We start from the raw sequence: 21,665 nt of genomic DNA, 5'->3' as shown, positions 1-21,665 counted from the left end.
TTTTGCCTGCTGCTTAGCCAAATCTTCCCTTTGGAAATGAAATACAGAACTGAGACCTACTTAAATTGTGAGCAGGGGCAGAAGAAAGATAAAGGAACAAAAACATAGAACAAACATAAATTATAATCTCAAAACAGTATCCAGGCTTACTGATATTTAAAAAGCTCATGATTTAGATTAATTAAATTTTGTTCTGCCAATTTACTGAGTTGTTTTTTATTAATTCTAATATGATATTGGGTTTTCTGAAATCATAGAAATTGCAAACATTTTAATTTTGTGTTTTCTGTCTCTACACATATACTAATGGATCTGCTACATAACTAACACATTTATTATATCCTCCAGAATTTTAAGTAGCCAAGGAAGAATTATGCATTGTGGTATTTTTCTTAAATATAACAGTAATGCTTTCTGTAATTATTAATTACGATGTTGGCTTTGGTTATGAAAGATATTGTTTATCATTAGAGATCAATAGAAAGGAACAAAAGTTTACTTATGGACAAAGTGTGCAGTGCAGAGTTTTTTTGTTTGTTTTTGCACATGAGAGTGGGGGCATTCTAATGAGCTGGGAAAGTTGTAGTTTTACCTCACATCTCACACCAAAATAGATTTTTTTTTAAGTTTTTTTCAGGTTGATACCAGATTTGTTTATAACTGGGGCACGGGGTGATAATAAAATTCAAACCTATTGCTCTATCCTTGTTACACCGTTTATTAACTAATTAATAAGGTTTGACTTATTCATGAGAAGAAATTTCGACCCTGCACTCTGTACCTCATTCTCCACCAACTACCTGCCTTGCTGCAGGCCCTGCTGCCGTCCCACAGAAATGTTTTGGTTACTTACCCACAGTCTTTCCCCAGGAGAGACCGCTGTCCAGGGTACTGGCTCCTCATCTCACTCCGGCTTATGCCAAAGATGTAAAATTTGCCGCAGATGCCTGACTCTTAGTACTTCACAGTGTAGAAATTTTAGCTGATGCTGTAGCCATTACAATGGGACCAAAGGGAAAAAGAGTGATTACTGAGCAGAGCTGGGGAAGTCCCAAAGTAACAAAAGATGGTGTGACTGTTGCAAACTCAATCGACTTAAAGGATAAATATAAAAATACTGGAGCTAAAATTGTTCAAGATGTTGCCACTAACATAAATGAAGAGGTTGGGGATGACACTACCATTGCTAGTGTACTTGTAAACTCTTTGACAAGGAAGGTTTCGAGAAGATTAGCAAAGGTGCTAATCCAGTGGAAATCAGGAGAGGTATAATGGTGTTGATGCTGTAATTGCTGAACTTAAAAGTCAGTCTAAACCTGTGACCACCCCTGAAGAAATTGCACAGGTTGCTACAATTTCTGCAAATGGAGGCAAAGAAATTGGCAATATCATCTCTGAAGCAATAAAAAAGGTTGGAAGAAAGGTTGTCATCACAGTAAAGGATGGAAAAACACTCAATGATGAATTATAAATTATTGAAGGCATGAAGTTTGATCGAGGATACATTTATTCATACTTTACTAACCCACCAAAAGGTCAGAAATGTGAATTCCAGGATGTCTATGTTTTGTTGAGTGAAAAGAAAATTTCTAGTGTCAAGTACATTGTACCTGCTCTTGAAATTGCAAATGTTCACTATAAGCCTTTGTTCATAATTGCTGAAGACATTGGTGGAGGAGCTCTAAGTACAGTTGTCTTGAATAGGCTAAAGGTTTGTCTTCAGGTTGTCGCTGTCAAGGCTCCAGGATTTGGTAAGAATAGAAAGAACCAGCTTAAAGATATGGCTATTACTACTGGTGGTGCAGTGTTTGTAACAGAGAGGTTGGCCCTAAATCTTGAAGTTGTTCAGCCTAATGACATAGAAAAAGTTGGAGAGGTAATTGTGACCAAAGATAATGCCATGCTCTTATTATTATACTTTAAGTTCTGGAGTATCTGTGCAGAACGTATAGGTTTCTTACATAGGTATACACATGCATGGTGGTTTGCTGCACCCATCAACCCAGCATCAATATTAGGTATTTCTCCTAATGCTATCCCTCCCCTAGTTCCCCACCCCCGACAGGCCTCTGTGTGTGATTTACCCCTCCCTGTGTCCATGTGTTCTCATTGTTCAACCCCCACTTATGAATGAGAACATGTGGTGTTTGGTTTTCTGTTCTTGTGCTAGTTTGCTGAAAATGATGGTTTCCAGCTTTATCCATGTCCTTGCAAAGGACATGAGCTCATCCTTTTTCATGGCTGCGTAGTATTCCATGCTATATATGTGCCACATTTTCTTTGGGTTGATCCAAGTCTTTGCTAATGTGAACAGTACTGCAATAAACACATGTTTGCATGCGTCTTTACAGCAGAATGATCTATAATCCTTTGGGTATATATCCAGCAATGGGATTGCTGGGTCAAATAGTATTTCTGGTTCTAGATCCTTGAGGAATTGCCACACTGTCTTCCACAATGGTTGAACTAATTTACACTCCCACCAACAGTGTAAAAGTGTTCTTATTTCTCCACATCCTCTCCAGCATCTGTTGTTTCCTGACTTTTTAATGATCACCATTCTAACTGGCATGAGATGATATCTCATTGTGGTTTTGATTTGTATTTCTCTACTGACCAGTGATGATAAGCTTTTTTTTTTTTTCATGTTTGTTGGCCACATAAGTTTCTTCTTTTGAGAAGTGTCTGTTCATATCCTTTGCCCACTTTTTGATGGGATTTCTTTTTTCTTGTAAATTTGTTTAAGTTTTTTGTAGATTCTGAATATTAGTCCTTTGCCATGAAGTCTTTTCCATGCTTATGTCCCAAATAGTATTGCTTAGGTTTTCTTCTAGGATTTTATGGTTTTAGGTTTTACGTTTAAATCTTTAATCCATCTTGAGTTAATTTTTGTATAAGTTGTATGGAAGGGGTCCAGTTTCAGTTTACTGCATATGGACAGCCAGTTTTCCCAATGCCATTTATTAAATAGGAAATCCTTTCCCCAATGCGTTTGTCAAAGATCAGATGGTTGTTGATGTATGCTCCTATTTCTGAGGACTCCATTCTGTTCCATTGGTCTATATATCTGTTTTGGTACTAGAACCATGCTGTTTGATTACTGTAGCCTTGTAGTATAATTTGAAGTCAGGTAGCATGATGCCTCCAGCTTTGTCCTTTTTGCTTAGGATTGTTTTGGCTATGCAGGCTCTTTTTTTTGTTCCTTATGATGCTTAGTTTTTTTTCCAATTCTGTGAAGAAAGTCAATGATATCTTGATGGGGATAGCACTGAATCTATAAATTACTTTGGGCAGTATGGCCATTTTCACAATTCTTTCTATCCATGAACATGTTTTTACATTTGTTTGTGTCCTCTCATTTTCTTGAGCAGTGGTTTGTAGTTCTTTGTGAAGAGGTTTTTCACATCTCTTGTAAGTTTTATTCCTATTTTATTCTTTTTAAAGCAATTGTGAATGGGAGTTCACTCATGCTTTGGCTCTCTATCATTTATGTATAGGAACGCTTGTGATTTTTGCATATTGATTTTGTATCCTGAGGCTTTGCGGAAGTTGCTTATCAGCTTAAGGAGATTTGGGGCTGAGACAACGGGGGTTTTCTAAATATACAATCATGTCATCTGCAAACAGAGACAATTTGACTTCCTTTTTTTCCTATTTGAATACCCTTTATTTCTTTCTCTTGCCTGATTGCCCTGGCCAGAACTTCCAATACTATGTGAAATAGGAGTGGTAAGACAGGACATTTTGTCTTGTGCCAGTTTTCAAAGGGAATGCTTCCAGTTTTTGTCCATTCATTATGATATTGGCTGTGAGCTGTCATAAATAGCTCTTATTATTTTAAGATATGTTCCATCAATACATAGTTTATTAAGAGTTTTAAGTTGAAGTGCTGTTGAATTTTATCAAAAGCCTTTTCTGCCTCCATTAAGATAATCATGTGGTTTTGTCATTGGTTCAGTTTATGTGATGGATTACATTTACTGATTTTTTGTACATTGAACCAGTTTTGCATCCCAGGAATGAAGCCGACTTCATCATGGTGGATAAGCTTTTGATGTGCTGCTGGATTCAGTTTGCCAGTATTTAATTGAGGATGTCTGCATTGATGTTCATCAGGGATACTGGTCTGAAATTTTCTTTTTTTGTTGTGTCTCTGCCAGATTTTGGTATCAGGATGATACTGGCCTCATAAAATGAATTAGGGAGGTGTCCCTTTTTTACTATTGTTTGGAATAGTTTCAGAATGGACCAGCTCCTCTATGTACCTGTGGTAGAATTCGGCTGTGAATCCGTCTGGCCTTGGACTTTTTTGGGTTGGTAGGCTATTAATTATTGCTGTAATTTCAGAACTTGTTACTGGTCTATTCAGGGATTCAACTTCTTCTTGGTTTAGACTTGGGAGGGTGTATGTGTCCAGGAATTTATCCATTTCTTCTAGATTTTCTAGTTTATTTGTATGGAGGTGTTTATGATATTCGTTGATGGTAGTTTGTATTTCTGTGGGATCAGTGGTGATATCTCCCCCTTTATCACTTTTTATTGCATCAATTTTATTCTTCACTCTTTTCTTACTAGTCTGGCTACTGGTCTATCTATTTTGTTGATTTTTCAAAAAACCAGATACTGGATTCATTAATTTTTTGAAGGTTTTTTTTTTGTGTCTCTATCTCCTTCAGTTCTGCTCTGATCTTAAGTTATTTCTTGTGTTCTGCTAGCTTTCTAATTTGTTTGCTCCTGTTTCTCTAGTTCTTTTAATGTGATGTTAAGGTGTTGATTTCAGATCTTTCTTGCTTTCTCTTGTGGGCATTTAGTGCTATAAATTTCCTTCTAAAAAACACAGGTTTTGCTGTGCCCCAGAGATTCTCATATGTTGTGTTTTTGTTCTCATTGGTTTCAAAGAACTTATTTCTGCCTTAATTTTGTTATCTACCCAACAGTCATTCAGAAGTAGGTTGTTCAGTTTCCATGTAGTTGTGTGATTTGGAGGAAGTTTCTAATCCTGAGTTCCACTTTGATTGTATTGCGGTCTGAGAGACTGTTTGTTATGATTTCCATTCTTTTGCATTTGCTGAGGAGTTTTTTTACTCCCAAACATGTGTTCAATTTTAGAGTAAGTGTGATTGGTGTTGAGAAGAACATATATTCTGTTCATTTTGGGTGGAGAGTTCTTTAGATGTCTATTAGGTCTGCTTGGTTCAGAACTGAGTTCAAGTCCTGAACATCCTTGTTAATTTTCTGTTTCATTGTTCTAATATTGACAGTGGGGTGTTAAAATCTCCCACTATTATTGTGTGGAAGTCTAAGTTGCTTTGCAGGTCTCTAAGAACTTGCTTTATGAATCTGCATGCTCCTGTATGGGGTGCATATATATTTAGGATAGTTAGCTGTTTTTGTTGCATTGATCCTTTTACCATTATGTAATGCCCTTATTTGTCCTTTTGATCTTTGTTAGTTTAAAATCTGTTTATTCAGAAACTAGGATTGCAACACCCCCCACCCCCCCCTTTTTTTTTTTGCTTTCCATTTGTTTAGTAAATATTTCTACATCCATTTATTTTGAGCCTATGTCTGTCTCTGCATGTGAGATGGGTTTCTGAATACAGCATACTGACGGGTCTTGACTCTTTATCCAATTTGCCAATCTGTGTCTTTTAATTGGGACATTTAGCCCATTTACATTTAAGGTTAATATTAAGTGTGAATCTGTTCCTGTCATTATGATGCCAGCTGGTTATTTTGTCCATTAGTTGATGCAGTTTCTTCATAGTGTTGAGGGTTGTTACAAGTTGGTATGTTTTTGCAGTGGCTGGTATAGGTTGTTTCTTTCCATATTTAGTGCTTCCTTCAGGAGCTCTTGTAAGGCAGGCCTGGTGGTGACAAAATCTCTTAGCATTTGCTGGTATGTAAAGGATTTTATTTCTCCTTCACTTATGAAGCTTAGTTTGGCTGAATATGAAATTCTGGGTTGAAATTCTTTTCTTTAAGAATGTCGACAATTGGCCCCCACTCTTTTGGCTTGTAGGGTTTCTGCAGAGAGATCCACTCTTAGTTCGATGGGCTTCCCTTTGTGGGTAACCCAGTCTTTCTCTTCAGCTACCCTTAACATTTTTTCCTTCATTTCAACCTTGGTGAATCTGACAATTATGTGTCTTGGGTTTGCTCTTCTCAAGGAGTATCTTTGTGGTGTTCTCTGTATTTCCTGAATTAGAATGTTGGCCTGCCTTGCTAGGTTGGGAAAGTTCTCCTGGATAATATCCTGAAGACTGTTTTCCAAGTTGGTTCCATTCTCCCTGTCACTTTCAGGTACATCTATCAAATGTAGGAATGACAAATGACAGAAAGGAAAGAATAAATGAAGTTATGCTTCATTTTTAATAATAGTAATGTCCTAACAGTTGGTGAAATACATAATGACAAATGCATTTGAAAGTAATATCAGCCTCACAATAAATCAAATATGAATAAAAATGAACTTTTTATAGTCACAAAAATCATAAAGTCAGGAAATTTGGTAATAAACATGACATTTGAAGCCTACTACTACTACTTACTACTTATACACAGTTGCTTAATATTTCTGAGCTTCACTTTCTTCATTTGATAACTCCATCTAGTCCACAGAAATCCAGAGTCCATCCATCCTGTATGCCAGCCTGTTATCTGTAATAAAATATTACTTTCCTCATGGCTGTCACGTGGATTAAATCAATTACTATATGTAAAGTATTTAGTACAGTGTGTGGTACATCAGAAGCCTCGATGGCAATTAACAGAAGAGTTTAAAATTGTAAATTGATTAGGAATGGATTCTGCTGCAAAAACAGAAAACAAAAGTAGTTTAAAGAAAGTTTAAGCAAGCAGGATTTCATTTTTGATACACAACAAAAAGTCCAGAGGTGGGAATTTAGTTCAGCTTCTCAAAGGCTCTATCGGGGATTCAGGCTATTGTAAACCATTTATACTTCACTATCTTCAGGGTGAAGTTTGTGTATGCATTCTTACTGCTTCGTGATTGTAAAATGATGTTGTATCTCTGGTTACCAACCTCTGCATTCCAAGCAGGAAAAATCAGGAAGGAATGAAAGGCATGAAGGTTAGAGGGTTAGAGCTGGGTGCCAGCTTAATGTCTCTCATTTTTATCAGGGAAGCAAACCTCACAGATAGCAACTTCTATCTCTGACCCAGAAATATATTACATGGTCATCATTGGCTGAAATGTCACTAGACAGCAGGGGCTGTGTATGGCTATTGGATCAGTCAACCAATAGTGTTTGCCACAAATAGTAACAACGACAAAAAGAAAGTCAACAGACTAAGCAGTGGCTTTAACCTTCACACTTCTATTGCAACTCTTTATTGCCTTCTTACAGGAAAAGTATAATCATTAAAAAAATGGAACTCAAATACACTTCCTTCTACATTCAACTAAATTGTCCCCCACCCCTCCACCAGATATCTAAAGAGGGAGAATGAGGAAATTTTATTACTAGTATGCTGACATTTAAAAATCATTTAAGCCCCTGAAGACTTTCATAAATATCAATTTCTCTGCTGCCCCCAGAGTGTTAGGTATGCAATTTGCATTGATGAAATTAATAAAAAAATGGAGACCACTTCCCTTGTACTACATGAATACATCTTTCTCTTCTTTATAAAAATTTTGAGGAAAACTGTACATATTCTCAATTGATTTCTTCCCTAAAGTTTCCATGTTACAAATAACCACTTCAAGGACAAATACCTGAGGAATTTCACATCTAAACAATGAATAAGAATTGGAAAAGATTATTACAGTTTCTCACATTGTTTTAATTTGATTCATTTTAACCAAATAGTCTCTCTTGTCTGAGAAAAGGTCATGAAAGAAGAGAGTGACTTGTTGGAGAGAATCAGAAATTAAAAATAAATACTTTAAGGGGCCAGAGACACGTCTCATTAATTTTCTTGTGTGGTAAGAAATATATAAAGAATGTCTGAAAAGACAATGAGCAACCATCAAATTAAATTAGAATACTTCTGAATTTGCTTATTTAAAATAAAATCTGTATTAAGCAAACTAATCCTTTTAATACTAGTGTTTTTTTCCTAATATAATGATACACATCTATACAATATTTATTTTGCTTCTTTGTACTACTATTAGGTTGGTGCCATCAAAAGTGGTAAAAACTGCAATTACTTTTGCACCAACCTAAATATAAGAGAAAAGCAGTCTGCAATTTAAAACAAGATTACAGATAATCTCTGTTATTTTGATTTAAATTGTGAAGGAAATTTAAAGGCCAAATACATTTGCATTTGAATTAATAAAAATTTCTAAAATCTCAAGAGGAGCTTTCTGCTAACCTTAATGAAAATGCATTATATTAATTTTATTAAAAACAAGTATAATCCTTCAGAAGAGCATCTCAATTCTTATAAAAGTTCATTACACAAGAAAGGTGTTTAATTATACTTTAAAAGATGGGAAACATCTGTATACTTGAGTTTAAAAAAATGTAGCCCAAGGATATGAAGTCATTTATAGTAGATCACAGGATAAGTTAACGCCAGTTAACGCCAATAAGATATCTGAGTCCATCTGACTTCTCTGTTACAAGAACATCCTGGCATAATGGATGTTTCCTTTCTTATCCAGAATCTTACACATATAGAGATGCTCAATATGTTCTTGATAATCATAGTGGATCATGGATTATTACACAGCATATATTCATGCACATACATTGAATGAATAAACAGAAGACCTTTTTCAATGAATCATGTAATGATTTAGTAAAATTTATTGCCTAAAAAAATTTTCATGGAGACTGAAACTTTGGAATCAAACGTCCATAAACTCATCTGAATTCATTTCTGGTTTTTAGCTTTTTGATGAATACCATGTATATATAGTGCAATATATAGTATGTAGACGGCAGTTTTCACAAAAGGCATAGAAATATATGTATATAGGCCAGGTGTGGTGGCTCATACCTGTAATCCCAGCACTTTGGGAGGCCGAGGCAGCCAGATCACGAAGTCAAGAGATAGAGACCATCCTGGCCAACATGGTGAAACCACGTCTCTATTAAAAATACAAACATTAGCTGGTCATGGTGACAGGTGCCTGTAATTCCAACTACTTGGGAGGCTGAGGCAGAAGAATCGGTTGAACCCAGGAGGCAGCAGAGGCTGTGGTGACCCAAGATCGGCCACTGCACTCCAACTTGGGTGATAGAGTGAAACCGTTTTAAAACAAAAAAATAAATATATGTCTTTTGATACTATATACATCATATAAATACTATATACATATATATGTATATAGATGAAAAGTTGTTGCTCTTTAAAGATCTATAAATAGCTACTAGTTAGCATTCTGACAGTCTCCATCACACTCAAGGCTCAAACCTTATGCATCTGATACAAAGTCAACGTTTCAAGCTGTTGAAGTCTAAAGCTATCTTGCAGTAAGTTTCTTTAGCATTCCCAAGCTCCAAATTCATCCCTTTTTACTTCTGAAAAACAATTTCAAATGAATTTCAGATGAAGGAATAAACAAATTCAAAGTATACAAATTACATTTGCTCGAAGTGAATGAAATAGAAAAACTTGAATGTTACAAATAAGATCTATTATATGGATTATTTTCTGCCTATCAAATCCAAAATCACTAACCTGAAGACAATGGTATATATCAATTACCTTAGTTCTGTAAGTCTTACATGCCCTACTGCCAGTAGAAATTTAAATTTCCTTGGTTATTTCAAGTGTTATTTTCTCTGTAGCATAATTTTGATGTCTATTTAAGTAGGTAGCAAAATTTGACCATTAAATTCATGGCCTAATTCAAAACAAAAGCAGCAGCAGGAAGGTCCTGTCAAATATTTTAATATTAACTTGAACTTCTATTCATCTATAAAGGTGTAACACAAATTAACCTTCTCATTACCAAAGGCATATTAAATAATACATTATTCTTAATGTAAAGCTTATAAGGATGTAGAAGGCTTATTTTATATGATGTTAATTTAAATTGACAGTGATTTTCTTGAATTATTCATATACCTAGAAACCTAATGGCATAAAAAAAGATTTTTCAATGATAATTATAAACATATTTAAACTAGTTACATCTTTAAATGGAATTTTTAGCATAATTAAAAATGATAGAACTTACACAGTATTGCAATTTATTGAATAGATGTTGAATTAAGTAATTTTGTACAAATTTTGAGCAGCTAGGAATTAGTAATACAGTAGGTATAGACGGTTTCTCCTATTTTTGTTATCAAGTCTCCCTGGTAATATTTGACTAGGTTTTAAAATAATGCCTCTCTTAGTTGCAAAATGGAAATGCCAGAAAATAGTGCACTCTTCCTTTATGTTTCCCTCCTTTGTCTAGAGACTCAGCGGCATGTTGTGAAGACTATCGTTAACACTACGATATAACGAGAATGATTTTCTCAAGCTGCCTAAGGAAACCACTTTCATTTTGGTAGGGTCTCGCCTCATCTATGCATAGAGTAAAATGAGTGACATGTTACAAAATTGTGTTTATGCTTTAGTCTGAATATGAATTGATACATGCTCCCCATCAAACTCTGGAAACTATAGATGAGTTCAAAAATGGAAATAAAGATACCAACATGTCATCAACCAGATAATCACTGTTAGCAGTCTGATTGGCTCTGCCTGTAATTTCTGGCACACGTGTGTGTGTGTGTGTGTGTGTGTGTGTGTGATCTTTGAAGGCACTGTATAGCTTACTGCTGTTTTCCCAGCTCTCATCATTGTGCCCTGAACAAAGTAACAGATTAATGAAATTTGCATGTTAAATAAATGCAGACATAGTAAAATGAAGTCAGATCGTTAATACAAGTCTTTCTTTTTCATGTACAGTAAATAGAATGTACTTAGATATTATTATAAAACATGATCTTTGAAGGCTACATTATATTCCTTTTTTTGATAATCAGTAATTTATCAGTCAGTATTTGAGGACATTATGGTTGTTCCCATTCTTTTTAAATGGTATTTTTTTTTTTTTTTTTTTTTTGAGACAGAGTCTTGTTCTGTTGCCAGGCACCAGGCTGAAGTGCAGTGGCGGGATCTCGGCTCACTGCAACCTCTGCCTCCCTGGTTCAAGCAATTCTCCTGCCTCAGCCTGCCAAGTAGCTGGGACTACAGGTGTGTGCCACCATGCCCAGCTACTTTTTGTATTTTTTAGTAGAGGCAGGGTTTCACCATTTTGGCCAGGATGGTCTTGATTTCTTGACCTTGTGATCCGCCTGCCTTGGCCTCCCAAAGGGCTGATATTACAGGCGTGAGCCACTGTGCCTGTGCTTAAATGGTATTTTTTGACATTACGGTGATGCCCAATTTTTCACAGTTCAAAAAAGAGGAAAATCTGGCACAAAGAGGAAAAAAATTATTTGTGCCACTAAATAACTTCCCAGAAAAGCTGAACTCCTAACAATAATATCAAAGGAGCCTTTTAAATCTATTTCCAGAAAAAAATATTCTTTTCAGTCTTCCCTTATTTCATATACCAATATATTGTTTTGATTTGCATTTCTTGATTTTTAGTGCAATTAAGCATTTGAATTTATTTTTCAAGATTTTTGTATTATGAAGTCATTTTTGTTGCAACAATTAGCATATAGTATTTCTCACAAATGTTATCATAGTTTGCTATCTGCGTTATATTTTTGGCATATTGATATATTTGTTACTTGGTTTTGAGATGGAGTCTTGCTCTGCTGCCCTGGCTGGAGTGCAGTGGCAAGATCACAGCTCACTGAAGCAGTGTGATCACAGTTCACTGCAGCCTCTACCTCCCCAAAGCAAGCAATCTTCCTGCTGCAGTCTTCAGAGTAGCAGAAACTAGGTTTGTACCACCATGCCCAGCTAATCTTTAACAATTTCTTTTTTTGGTAGAAACATGTTCTCACTATGTTCCCCAAACTGGTCTTAAACTCCTAGACTCAAGCAATCTATCAGCCTCAGCCTCTCAAACTGCTGGGACTACAGGTATGAGCCACTGTGCCCAGCCCCAGTTTTTCAATTTAAAGAGCCTGATAAATATAAATGTTAAATAATTTAATGGATGACTTTTAAAATTATAAATATGACCATGTTATTGCAGGAAATTTAGTTAGGACAAAAGTTTAATAATATTTAAAAAATATTTAATATTTTTAGTTAGGACAAAAGTTTAATAATATTTAAAAATATTCATTATCCCATTTTATAAAGATACTAATAAAATTTCTTTTGGTCACATATTTTTAAATATATGAGAAGTTATATTTTAAATGATGTACATCAGTGAGACAGTACTACATTATAATTGCACATAAATAGCATGTACATCACCGAAATTATTAGTTTTTATTACTTTTAAGTCAAACCCTACTATGGTTGAACTCATCTAACAAGTTTGAAATGTAGTGTTTTGCAGAGCTTCCAAATACAGTGCATACAATTAAAAGATTATTTCCAATAGTTTTTATTTGTAGGTCAAAAGATAAAATATTCCATATATTTCTTTCCAAAAACACAATTATTCATATTTGTGGAGAAATACCAAGATTATGATGTCTGGGATCTAATTCCTGTGTCACTTTTCCTGCTTAAAATGTTGGTTAAGCTTTCCATTTAATCTAGAAGAAAGTTCAAAACACTAAGTGAGGTCTCCCAGGCTCTATTCAACCTGGCCTTGTTTTCTGCTCCAGTCTGATTTTAAAATAAATATAACTGGAAGGAATGCAGCATTCTAATGTTTCAACATTAGTCTGACATATGTTGCTGTTGTTTCTCTAAGACATTGAAAATGTCCTTCTCATCCTTGGTCTGTTTGCTATGGTATTCTGAGATGCTTCAGCAGTTTGTAAACAATGGCTTTAGGTGCACGAAAGGAAAACATATGGTATAGAATGAGAATACTTCAATAGCTTAAGATGATTAAGTGCTGAGTGTATATTAATTTAAGTAGGATTCAGATAAATGCAAGACTCATGAGTTGTTTAAAATATTAGGATGACCTTTGGGGGATTCTGACATCACGAAAAGTATCAATGTCCTTTTGTCTTTTAGTGTGAATACCAGGCAGAAAGTAGAACTTAATATGATCAATTGTTAGTTTAATACAGCATTAAAGAAAAATCTACTGGAGGTCCCTAGTTTAGATTGAGCTCCTGCACCAGCCCAACAGACTAAACCAAAATGGAGTTACTCATTGCAAAAATTCCAAGCTACTAGGTGGAAATGGCTTTATCTGACCTTCAGAAAAACCAGGAGACGAAGAGAGAGGGAGACGGGGAGAGAGGAGAGAGGAGAGAGGGAGAGAGGGAAATAGGGAGAGAGAGAGAGAGATGGAGAGAGGTAGAAGGAGAGAGAGAGAAAGGGAGAAAGAGAGAGAGAGAGAGAAAGAGAGAGAGAGAGAGAGAGAGCAAGAGCCAAATTCCCAAATAGGTCAGTTTCAATGGGCTTGATAATGAAATTCCTTCTGCTTTAATCCCTAGAAGGAAGTAACTTTGAAAAGATCAATCCCTCTTTTGTTATTTGTTTCTGCTTTCTTCAGCCCTTCCCTGTGTATAAAACCAACCACTTCTGCTCTGCTCAGCTCATCAGTCTGCTCCTTCTATTTTATTAAATAATTGTTGCCCAATTCTATAATTGCAGATAAAGCCAATTAAAATCTTTAAACTAAATTTGTTGTAATTTTTTGTTTTGACAACAGTAAATTCAAACAGTTTTAAATAGTAGGACACAATTAATTTCATAAAATCAAAAGACACGAACCTTAAGAATAGTCAAACTAGATCACATATTAGTTAGATGAAAGAATTTACATCAAAGTGACTGTTTAAAATAGAGAAAAATGAAGTTGACAGACTACTCTTTGTTCTATCCATACTCCATTCCTAATTTATTTACTGTCACTGCCAATTTTTAAAATCAAGTTCATGTACTATTTTTGTGCCTTCATTTTTCAACTGATAATTTCTTAAGGTAATGCACATTCCAAATACATTGAACATTTGTTGTTGCTGCTGTTAGAATAGATTTTGAAGATTGTTTTGTGGACACCAGATTCTTAATCACTTCACAAAAGAAACATAGTTATAATAGAGTTTTCCACTTTTAAGAAATATAGGCATTGTATTATAAGTAATTTAATAACATTATACAGTGAAAAAGTACAAAACTAAGAGTTGGCAATATAGTTATAGCCCTGGGTCAGCTTCTGGTTAAGTCAGTTTCAACTTTCAATTCATTAAAGTGGGAAGGGGATATGTCAGTTGATTGTAGAGTTTTTTTGTTAGCCCTTTTGTAATGGACTGAATGTTTAGGTCCCCTGAAAATTCCTATGTTGAAATGCTACCCCATAGATGGTAGCATTGGAAGGTGATGGTATTGGAAGGTGAGATCTTTGGGTGGAGAGTAGGTCATGAGAGCCATGTGAGGTTACAGTGAAAAGACAGCCAGCATACTCCAGGAAGTTGGCCCTCAGCAGACATCTAACCTGCCAGTATCACGATATTAGACTTCCCAGCCTCTAGCACTGTGAGAAATTAATTTCTACTGTTTTTAAGCCACCGAGTCAATGGTTTTTGTAATAGCAGCCAGAGGGAGTCAAAAAGCCTCCAAGATGGTAAAGGTCCTCAAGTGCCAGAGTTCTTGTTTGTACTAGAAGATAATGAAATTTCCTAAAATAGGGTTTTGAGAAGACCAAGATAAAACACAATCAAAAAAGGTTTTGTTATACATATATAAAGGTCCAGTGACTTTTTAAACTAATTTTTGGTGTTTATGGTAATTCTCTTTATCGATGCATTTTTTTTGTAACCAACATAATCAACAACCTGACAATAGATTAGCCAGTATTACAACTGAAGTATACCTCATGAAAAGTAACTTTCCTTCCAACAACTGTTCTATTTTTTCCCTAATACATCAAGAATAGGAATAAAAGAGTACATTTTTCATCTATTGTCTTTGAAGTGCGTCTTTGAAGGTTTTTTTTGTGATTCATTAACCTGGAGAAAGGTTACTATAAAAAACACTGTAATATCACATTGATCCTTTTGCCTTTTTAATTCATACCATATACATGGAATTTTATTTGTGCAGTCTGTCTACTCATAGGAAAAAAACAAAACATTGACTGCTGCCAAAGGCATACAATTCTTTCTTATGATTTTGAAAAATCTATCTAGATATTAGAATAATTACATATGTTTGCTATTACGTCAACATCAGCTATTATAAATGGCTTCTCATGCCTAAGTTTTTTACTTACATCTGGCTTATAACTGAGTATTGGTGGAAAGGTTGATAGTGTACTGAATGATGCAGGCTATCTTCACCCAACTTGTTAACTATCCTGGGTTCATCCGTGCTTTCAGAGTCTGAAGTATGTCTCCTAAATAACTGTTGGGAGAGAAAAATGGGTATGTCTGATACTAAAATGAAGCTATAACAATTCTTTCTATATAATGGGGCCCAGTAAAAATCTGTGGAACAAACCCCCATTTAAAGCTTTTGTTTCAGGCAGTAATATAATTTTACTGTCCTAAAATTTTAGGCTGTGTATTTTGGATCAGTGTCCTTGACGGAAGTTAGACGAATGTTAGAAGAATCTGCTGGGAAAACTATAGCCTATATCCCTCCCCACCTCCACCTGCTCCAATGTGGGAAGACGTAAGATAATTCGTGGCAGATTAATACTACCAACCTGAAGTCTCTAGAAGTGCATTATGAATTATAAAGATAAATGTATGTTGTTATTTCTTTAAATCTGTAATTTTCCATTTAAAAAAATCTACTAGCTAAATAAACTGCCAGGGATTTAAAGAAAATTAATGATTATGTTTTGGTTTGCCAGAATGCAAATATTTTACTTGCCACAGACTGAAATTAATAGGAAAAAAAAAAAAAGCTCCATTCAGAAGAAAGAGCTAAGCAATTAACTTTTCTCTTTCTTAAAACACTGACATGAACATGGATAACATAAACTTCTAGGTGAGACTGAAAAGTCTTCTTTCACATGCCAAAGAGGAATTCAAACTTCAGAAAAGGAAAAAAACTCAACAGGAAGAGAATTATGAATAAAGGTCAGTGATGATTCTGGACTAGCAGTAATATTTTTTATTTATTTTACTTTTCCCTTAGGCTGCTTAAGGGTTTGTTCTCAAATCATGTCCAGAAGGAAGCCTGTAAAGCAGTATTCTATCATTTTCTTCTTTCCACTGAGAATGCTCATTCTAGTGAGCCTTTTAGTTAGATATAGTTAGCATAAGACATCTCGTTACCGGATAGAGTGATTTCCTATTTTTGGGCAGTCAACAACAGTCAGCGAGATACAACAGAAGTGTCTCTGGGCAACACTGAACAAAGAATCATCAAATCAAAGAAATGTTAGAATTGGAAGGGATCTTAAAGATCTTCCAGTTCACTGGTTAACAAACAATTTCTGATCAGAGGACTTCAAGGGGGAAATGGGCACAAAGTCGGGTTTTAAAACTATTTTCAGTATTTCAAAAGCCTAAACAGTTGTGATATTAATCATGAAAAGTCTGCAGCAATTCCTTGCTTTTGCTTAGGATTAGATGAATTGTTAAATTCAGCACTAGTTATATTAATCAGACCAAAAGTTCCTATTTACATTTACAAGAAATAACAAAGATCAGAGCAGAACTGAAGGAGATAGACACACAAAAAATCAACCCTTCAAAAAATCAATAAACCCAGAAACTGGTTTTTTGAAAAGATCAACAAAATAGACAGACTGCTAGCTAGATTAATAAAAAAGAAAAGAGAGAAGAATCAAATAGATGCAATAAAAAAAGATAAAGGGGATGGGGCGATATCACCACCGATACCACAGAAATACAAACTACCATCAGAAATGGGGATGGGGGATATCACCACCAATTCCACAGAAATACAAATTATCATCAGAAATTACTACAAACAACTCTATGCACATAAACCAGTAAACCTGGAAGAAATAGATGAATTCCTGGACACATGCACCCTCCCAAGCCTAAACCAGGAAGAAGTTGAAACCCTGAGTAGACCAATAATAAGGGCTGAAGTTGGGGCAGCAATTAATAGCCTACCAACTGAAAAAGGCGCAGGTCCAGATGGGTTCACAGCCAAATTCTACCAGACATACAAAGAGGAGCTGGTACCACTCCTTCTGAAACTATTCCAAACAATCCAAAAAGAGGGAATCCTTCCCAAATCATTTTATGAGACCAACATCATCCTGATACCAAAACCCGGAAGAGACTCAACAAAAAAAGAAAACTTCAGGCCAATATCCATGATGAACATAGATGCAAAAATCTTTAATAAAATACTGGCAAACTGACTGCAACAGGACATCAAAAGCTTATCCATCACAATGAAGTAGGCTTCATCCTGGGGATGCAAGGCTGGTTCAACATACGCAAGTCTATAAACATAATCCATCACATAAACAGAACCAAAGACAAAAACTACATGAGCATCTCAATAGATGCAGAGAAGGCCTTCGACAAATTTCAACAGCCCTTTATGGTAAAAACCCTCAATAAACTAGGTATTGACGGAACGTGTCTCAAAATAATAAAAGCTATTTACGACAAACCCACAGCCAATATCATACTGAATGGGCAAAAACTGGAAGCATTCCCTTTGAAATCTGGCACTAGACAAGGATGCCCTCTCTCACCACTCCTATTCAATATAGTATTGGAAGTTCTAGCCAGAGCAATCAGGCAAGAAAAAGAAATAAAGGATATTCAATTAGGAAAGGAGGAAGTCAAATCGTCTCTATTTGCAGATGACATTATTGTATATTTAGAAGACCCTGTCATCTCAGCCTCAAATCTCCTTAAACTGATAAGCAACTTCAGCAAAGTCTAAGGGTACAAAATCAATGTGCAGAAATCACAAGCATTCCTATACATCAATAACAGACTTAAAGAGAGCCAAATCAAGAAAGAACTGCCATTCACAACTGCTACAATAAAATACCTACCTAGGAATACAACTAACAAAGGATATAAAGTATCTCTTCAAGGAGAACTACAAACCACTGCTCAAGGAAATAAGAGAGGACACAAACAGATGGAAAAACATTCCATGCTCATGGTTAGAAAGAATCAATATTATGAAAATGGCCATACTGCCCACAGTAATTTATAGATTCAATGCTATCCCCATCAAGCTTCCTATAAGCCTCTTCACAGAACTGGAAAAAAACCACCTTAAACTTCATACATTTTCATTTAATAGGTGAAGTTTTCTAGGCAAAACCTTGTAAGCTAATCAGTGCTGAAAATTTGAAAGCATATGGTCTTTTATAGATGAGAGTCCAGAGAAGTGACTTGCTCAGGATTAAATGAACTACTGTGAAGCCTGGGATGAGATCTCAAGTTTGCTGACTCTTAGTAGGTGAGGCTTGGGGTAAGGAACCTCATTTGCCAGCTCTGCCTCCACTTCCTAACTTCTTAAAGGCTGGGCTGGTGCCATTCACACTGTAGTCTGTGTCAGGGGTGAATGATCCCCAGAGTTGTACACTGCAGCCTTCTGATACCTGTGCTTGGTAATCCTCTATTTTTAATAAAATGTCACTTAATCTCAGCTATTGACAACAACATAAAGTACTGTGTTTTTCCAGATTGATTTGCATTTCATGGAGGCTTAAGGCTTTAAGGCAAAGAACTGATGTTCTACCAAGAGAAATTCAATCTCTCACTAGGTCTTCTTTTGGCAGAGTGGAATTTCTGGTAAAGAGCCAATAAGGTGGTTTTTTTTTTTTTTTTTTTTTTTTTGTTTATTTTGTTTTTCTTAGCTTTGCAACAGAACATTGATCTTTTTGGAGCGGAGAAGAGACATCATGATATAAATGTCTGCAGAGTTGGCTTACTGAATAGGGGAAGTAAAGGAATCCTGCCACGTGGTTTAACCTCTGCTGTTATCTTGTGGGTGTGGTACTGCTCTCAAAGATTTACTTTATCACTGCCTTAGTGTGAACAAGTGTAGTGTCACAAAGACTGAAGAATACATTGAGGCCAGGTTTTGGTAAATTTTAAGTACCTAACGTGTTCCCGCATTACAAACCAAACCTTATTTTCTGAGATAGATAAATTATGTCACATATCTCTTTTGTGATCTTAAGGTAGAGAGTAATCTTGAATATTCAATATTGGAAATCTAGTACTTTCAAACAGATGTCAGTTATGGTCTGTGGAACCATAAAATAAGCATTAAAATGTCTTGCCAAATATCCCAGAATAAAAAATGTATTTAGATTTGCATTTAGATTTAACTAAAACTACAGGGACTCAAAACTAGTAGTGTTTTATATCATTATTCTTTCTTTAAATCTTTATTATAAGAAGAGACAAGTACATTGAGTTATATAATCACACTCCAAATTAGATTATACCAAATAATAAGAAAAATATTTCCTGATGACTCTGGAAAACAACTAATGGAAGTCAGTGATTTATTACATATAAACACTGTAGAGTGATAAAGGCAATGTGAAATCTACAGTTTTATTTGCATTTAGTTTTAAGTGACTTGAATGAAGAAACTGAAGAGACTTTCACAAACTGGCTACATTGCAAAAAAATTTTCCATAAAATTTACAAACGACTTCCTTTCTGCCATTGTTTCAGAGTAGAAAAAAGTGTTTTCCTTTTTCCTCAGTGCTTGTACACTATTATTTTTAGATTCCTCTTCATTAAGTTATTAAGTCAAGCTATTCCTTATTTTAAAAATCAGCCCTACTGGCTTTTGATGATTACTGTTTTTTATTTTTGTTTGTTTCTTTATTTCTCTGTATTTTTGCACAACAGGAACAAGATATTGAAAAAATAGCATTTGCAATCATAAAACTATCCAGATAACCAGCTTAGAAGAGGATTCTTTGGTCAACTGATCAATGACATTCACTCCATTTCATCTCCATGTTCCGTCCATTTCATACTCATCTTTTAATAGCTTCACTAGCTGGGCCTGAAATAACCTGGAGGGTGTAGTTGCTTCCCCTTGTAACCATTAAAGCAATGATGGCTGGGATGTTAAGGAATCAGCAAAATAGAGGAAAGGCATATATTTTAAGTCTCTTTTTAAGAGAGTAGCAATAAAGACGATTAGTTGTCACCAAAATGTACTGACATCCAATCCTTTATGACACTTTCTTCTGCGCTGGAGTCTAAGCATTTTAATATTTCATTTCTTCCTGCCCCATCACGGCCTCCTAAAGTGGCCACTATTATAATTCCCAATTTTCAAGAAAGGCTAACCACTGGCTTAAGGTCAAATAGCTAGTGAGCTGTGCAGCAAGCAGTTGAATGCATGTGGTCTTGAGCTAGATTCCAGGGTGACACCTTGGAATCTGATACTTTTAAAGTTCCCTCTCCAGCTGATAATAACCTGAAGCCAACTTTAAGAACCACTGACTGATTCTAGATCGACATGCTTCAAATCAACCCTTTTCAGGGCCAGGCATTTTTCTGCTCAACTTAGGGCAAATAAATTAAACAGTTGAAATGTGTGCACTTATTTATTCTTCACTAGTATTAAACCAGGTAATCTATATCTGTCATTAGAAAATAAAATACATAAATCTATAAATAGATATATACATCTAAATGTTTGTACAAAATTGAATGTTCATGATTTTACATTTGACATTGTTATGTAAAAAAAAAACTATTTTACTAAGTTAACATCTCTTTCAACTAGTTATAAGTTGTAATACTGGCATATTTTACATGAGACTCTTAGAAAAGAATAATTTAAGTCACTTTATTAGGTTGAGGTGAAATAGAGAAAACTCTAATATCCTGGAGAGAAACAAGCAATCAAACCATGTATTTCAAGACTAAAGAAATGTATTTACCCTAAAATCATCAGTATCAGCACCCCAACAAAGCAACTTTGGCATTTCTACTTCAAGTACACTGTAGCTTGATCAGACAAACACTTATCTAAGCAGTACTTACTTTAGCAGATCCCTTTGTACAAAAGCAAAACAAAATTCATAGCCATTATTTACCTTGCACCCAGTAAAAGCCAAGAGATTTAAGGTAAGGACATTTTCTAATCCCATACCCATGCTAACATCATCAACATTGCTGATACAAAACTCAGAGCAGGAAAAGAAGCTCGACCAGGGATTGCGAGTGGCAGAGAAATCAGTGGCTGATACATGAAAAACCAATAGAAAACATGAGTTCTAGTGTAGGGTAACAAAATCACTGCTCTAAAATGACTGTAAAAGAGTAAATGAAAAGACAGTTCTTATTCAATGTCTCTTTTTCTTTTATATACCTGAAAGCCATCATGCTGATGATTTTGAGCAACATTTTTAGCATACAAGATGGCATTAAAATAACACAATATCTACTCATCAAAATAATAGAAAATATTAGTTAAAATGGAATTGTGAATGGTACTTAAAAAATAGCTAAATCTCTCATGGGTTTTATAATAATCTAATAGAAAAGTAACATTTTAATAAACTACAACATTTTGTGTATGCTAAGTTGGATGGCAATATTAGATTACATCTTCTGCAACTCTGGTGTCAAAAATCTGATAGCAAATTTGATTCTCTGTTCCATTTGTGACATTGTATGACTTGATGAAGCATTCCAACCATGGATATGCAT

General features: G+C 35.1%; 1 protein-coding gene and 1 pseudogene across 13 annotated transcripts in view; one reads left to right on the top strand and one right to left on the bottom strand.

Annotated features, from left to right (window-relative positions):
• The window catches only part of LOC101035830 (60 kDa heat shock protein, mitochondrial-like), a 10,227-nt pseudogene extending 4,152 nt beyond the window's left edge, over positions 1-6,075 (top strand).
• Positions 1-21,665, bottom strand: part of POT1 (protection of telomeres 1) — a 157,375-nt gene that overhangs the window by 22,852 nt on the left and 112,858 nt on the right. For 8 of the 13 annotated variants that reach the window (XM_074379122.1, XM_074379119.1, XM_074379120.1 and 5 more), the window contains exon 18: positions 854-21,665. In XM_074379122.1, the coding sequence (XP_074235223.1) occupies positions 21,553-21,665 (113 nt within the window). In that variant the 3' untranslated portion in view covers positions 854-21,552. The remainder of the gene's footprint in view (positions 1-853) is intronic. The other 5 variants (XM_074379121.1, XM_074379124.1, XM_074379127.1 and 2 more) reach the window with 5 other exon arrangements.

Source organism: Saimiri boliviensis, chromosome 10 (genome assembly GCF_048565385.1).
Source record: "Saimiri boliviensis isolate mSaiBol1 chromosome 10, mSaiBol1.pri, whole genome shotgun sequence".
NCBI lineage: Eukaryota > Metazoa > Chordata > Mammalia > Primates > Cebidae > Saimiri > Saimiri boliviensis.
Note: the sequence above shows the minus strand (reverse complement) of the source record. Positions and strands in the feature narration are given on the sequence as shown.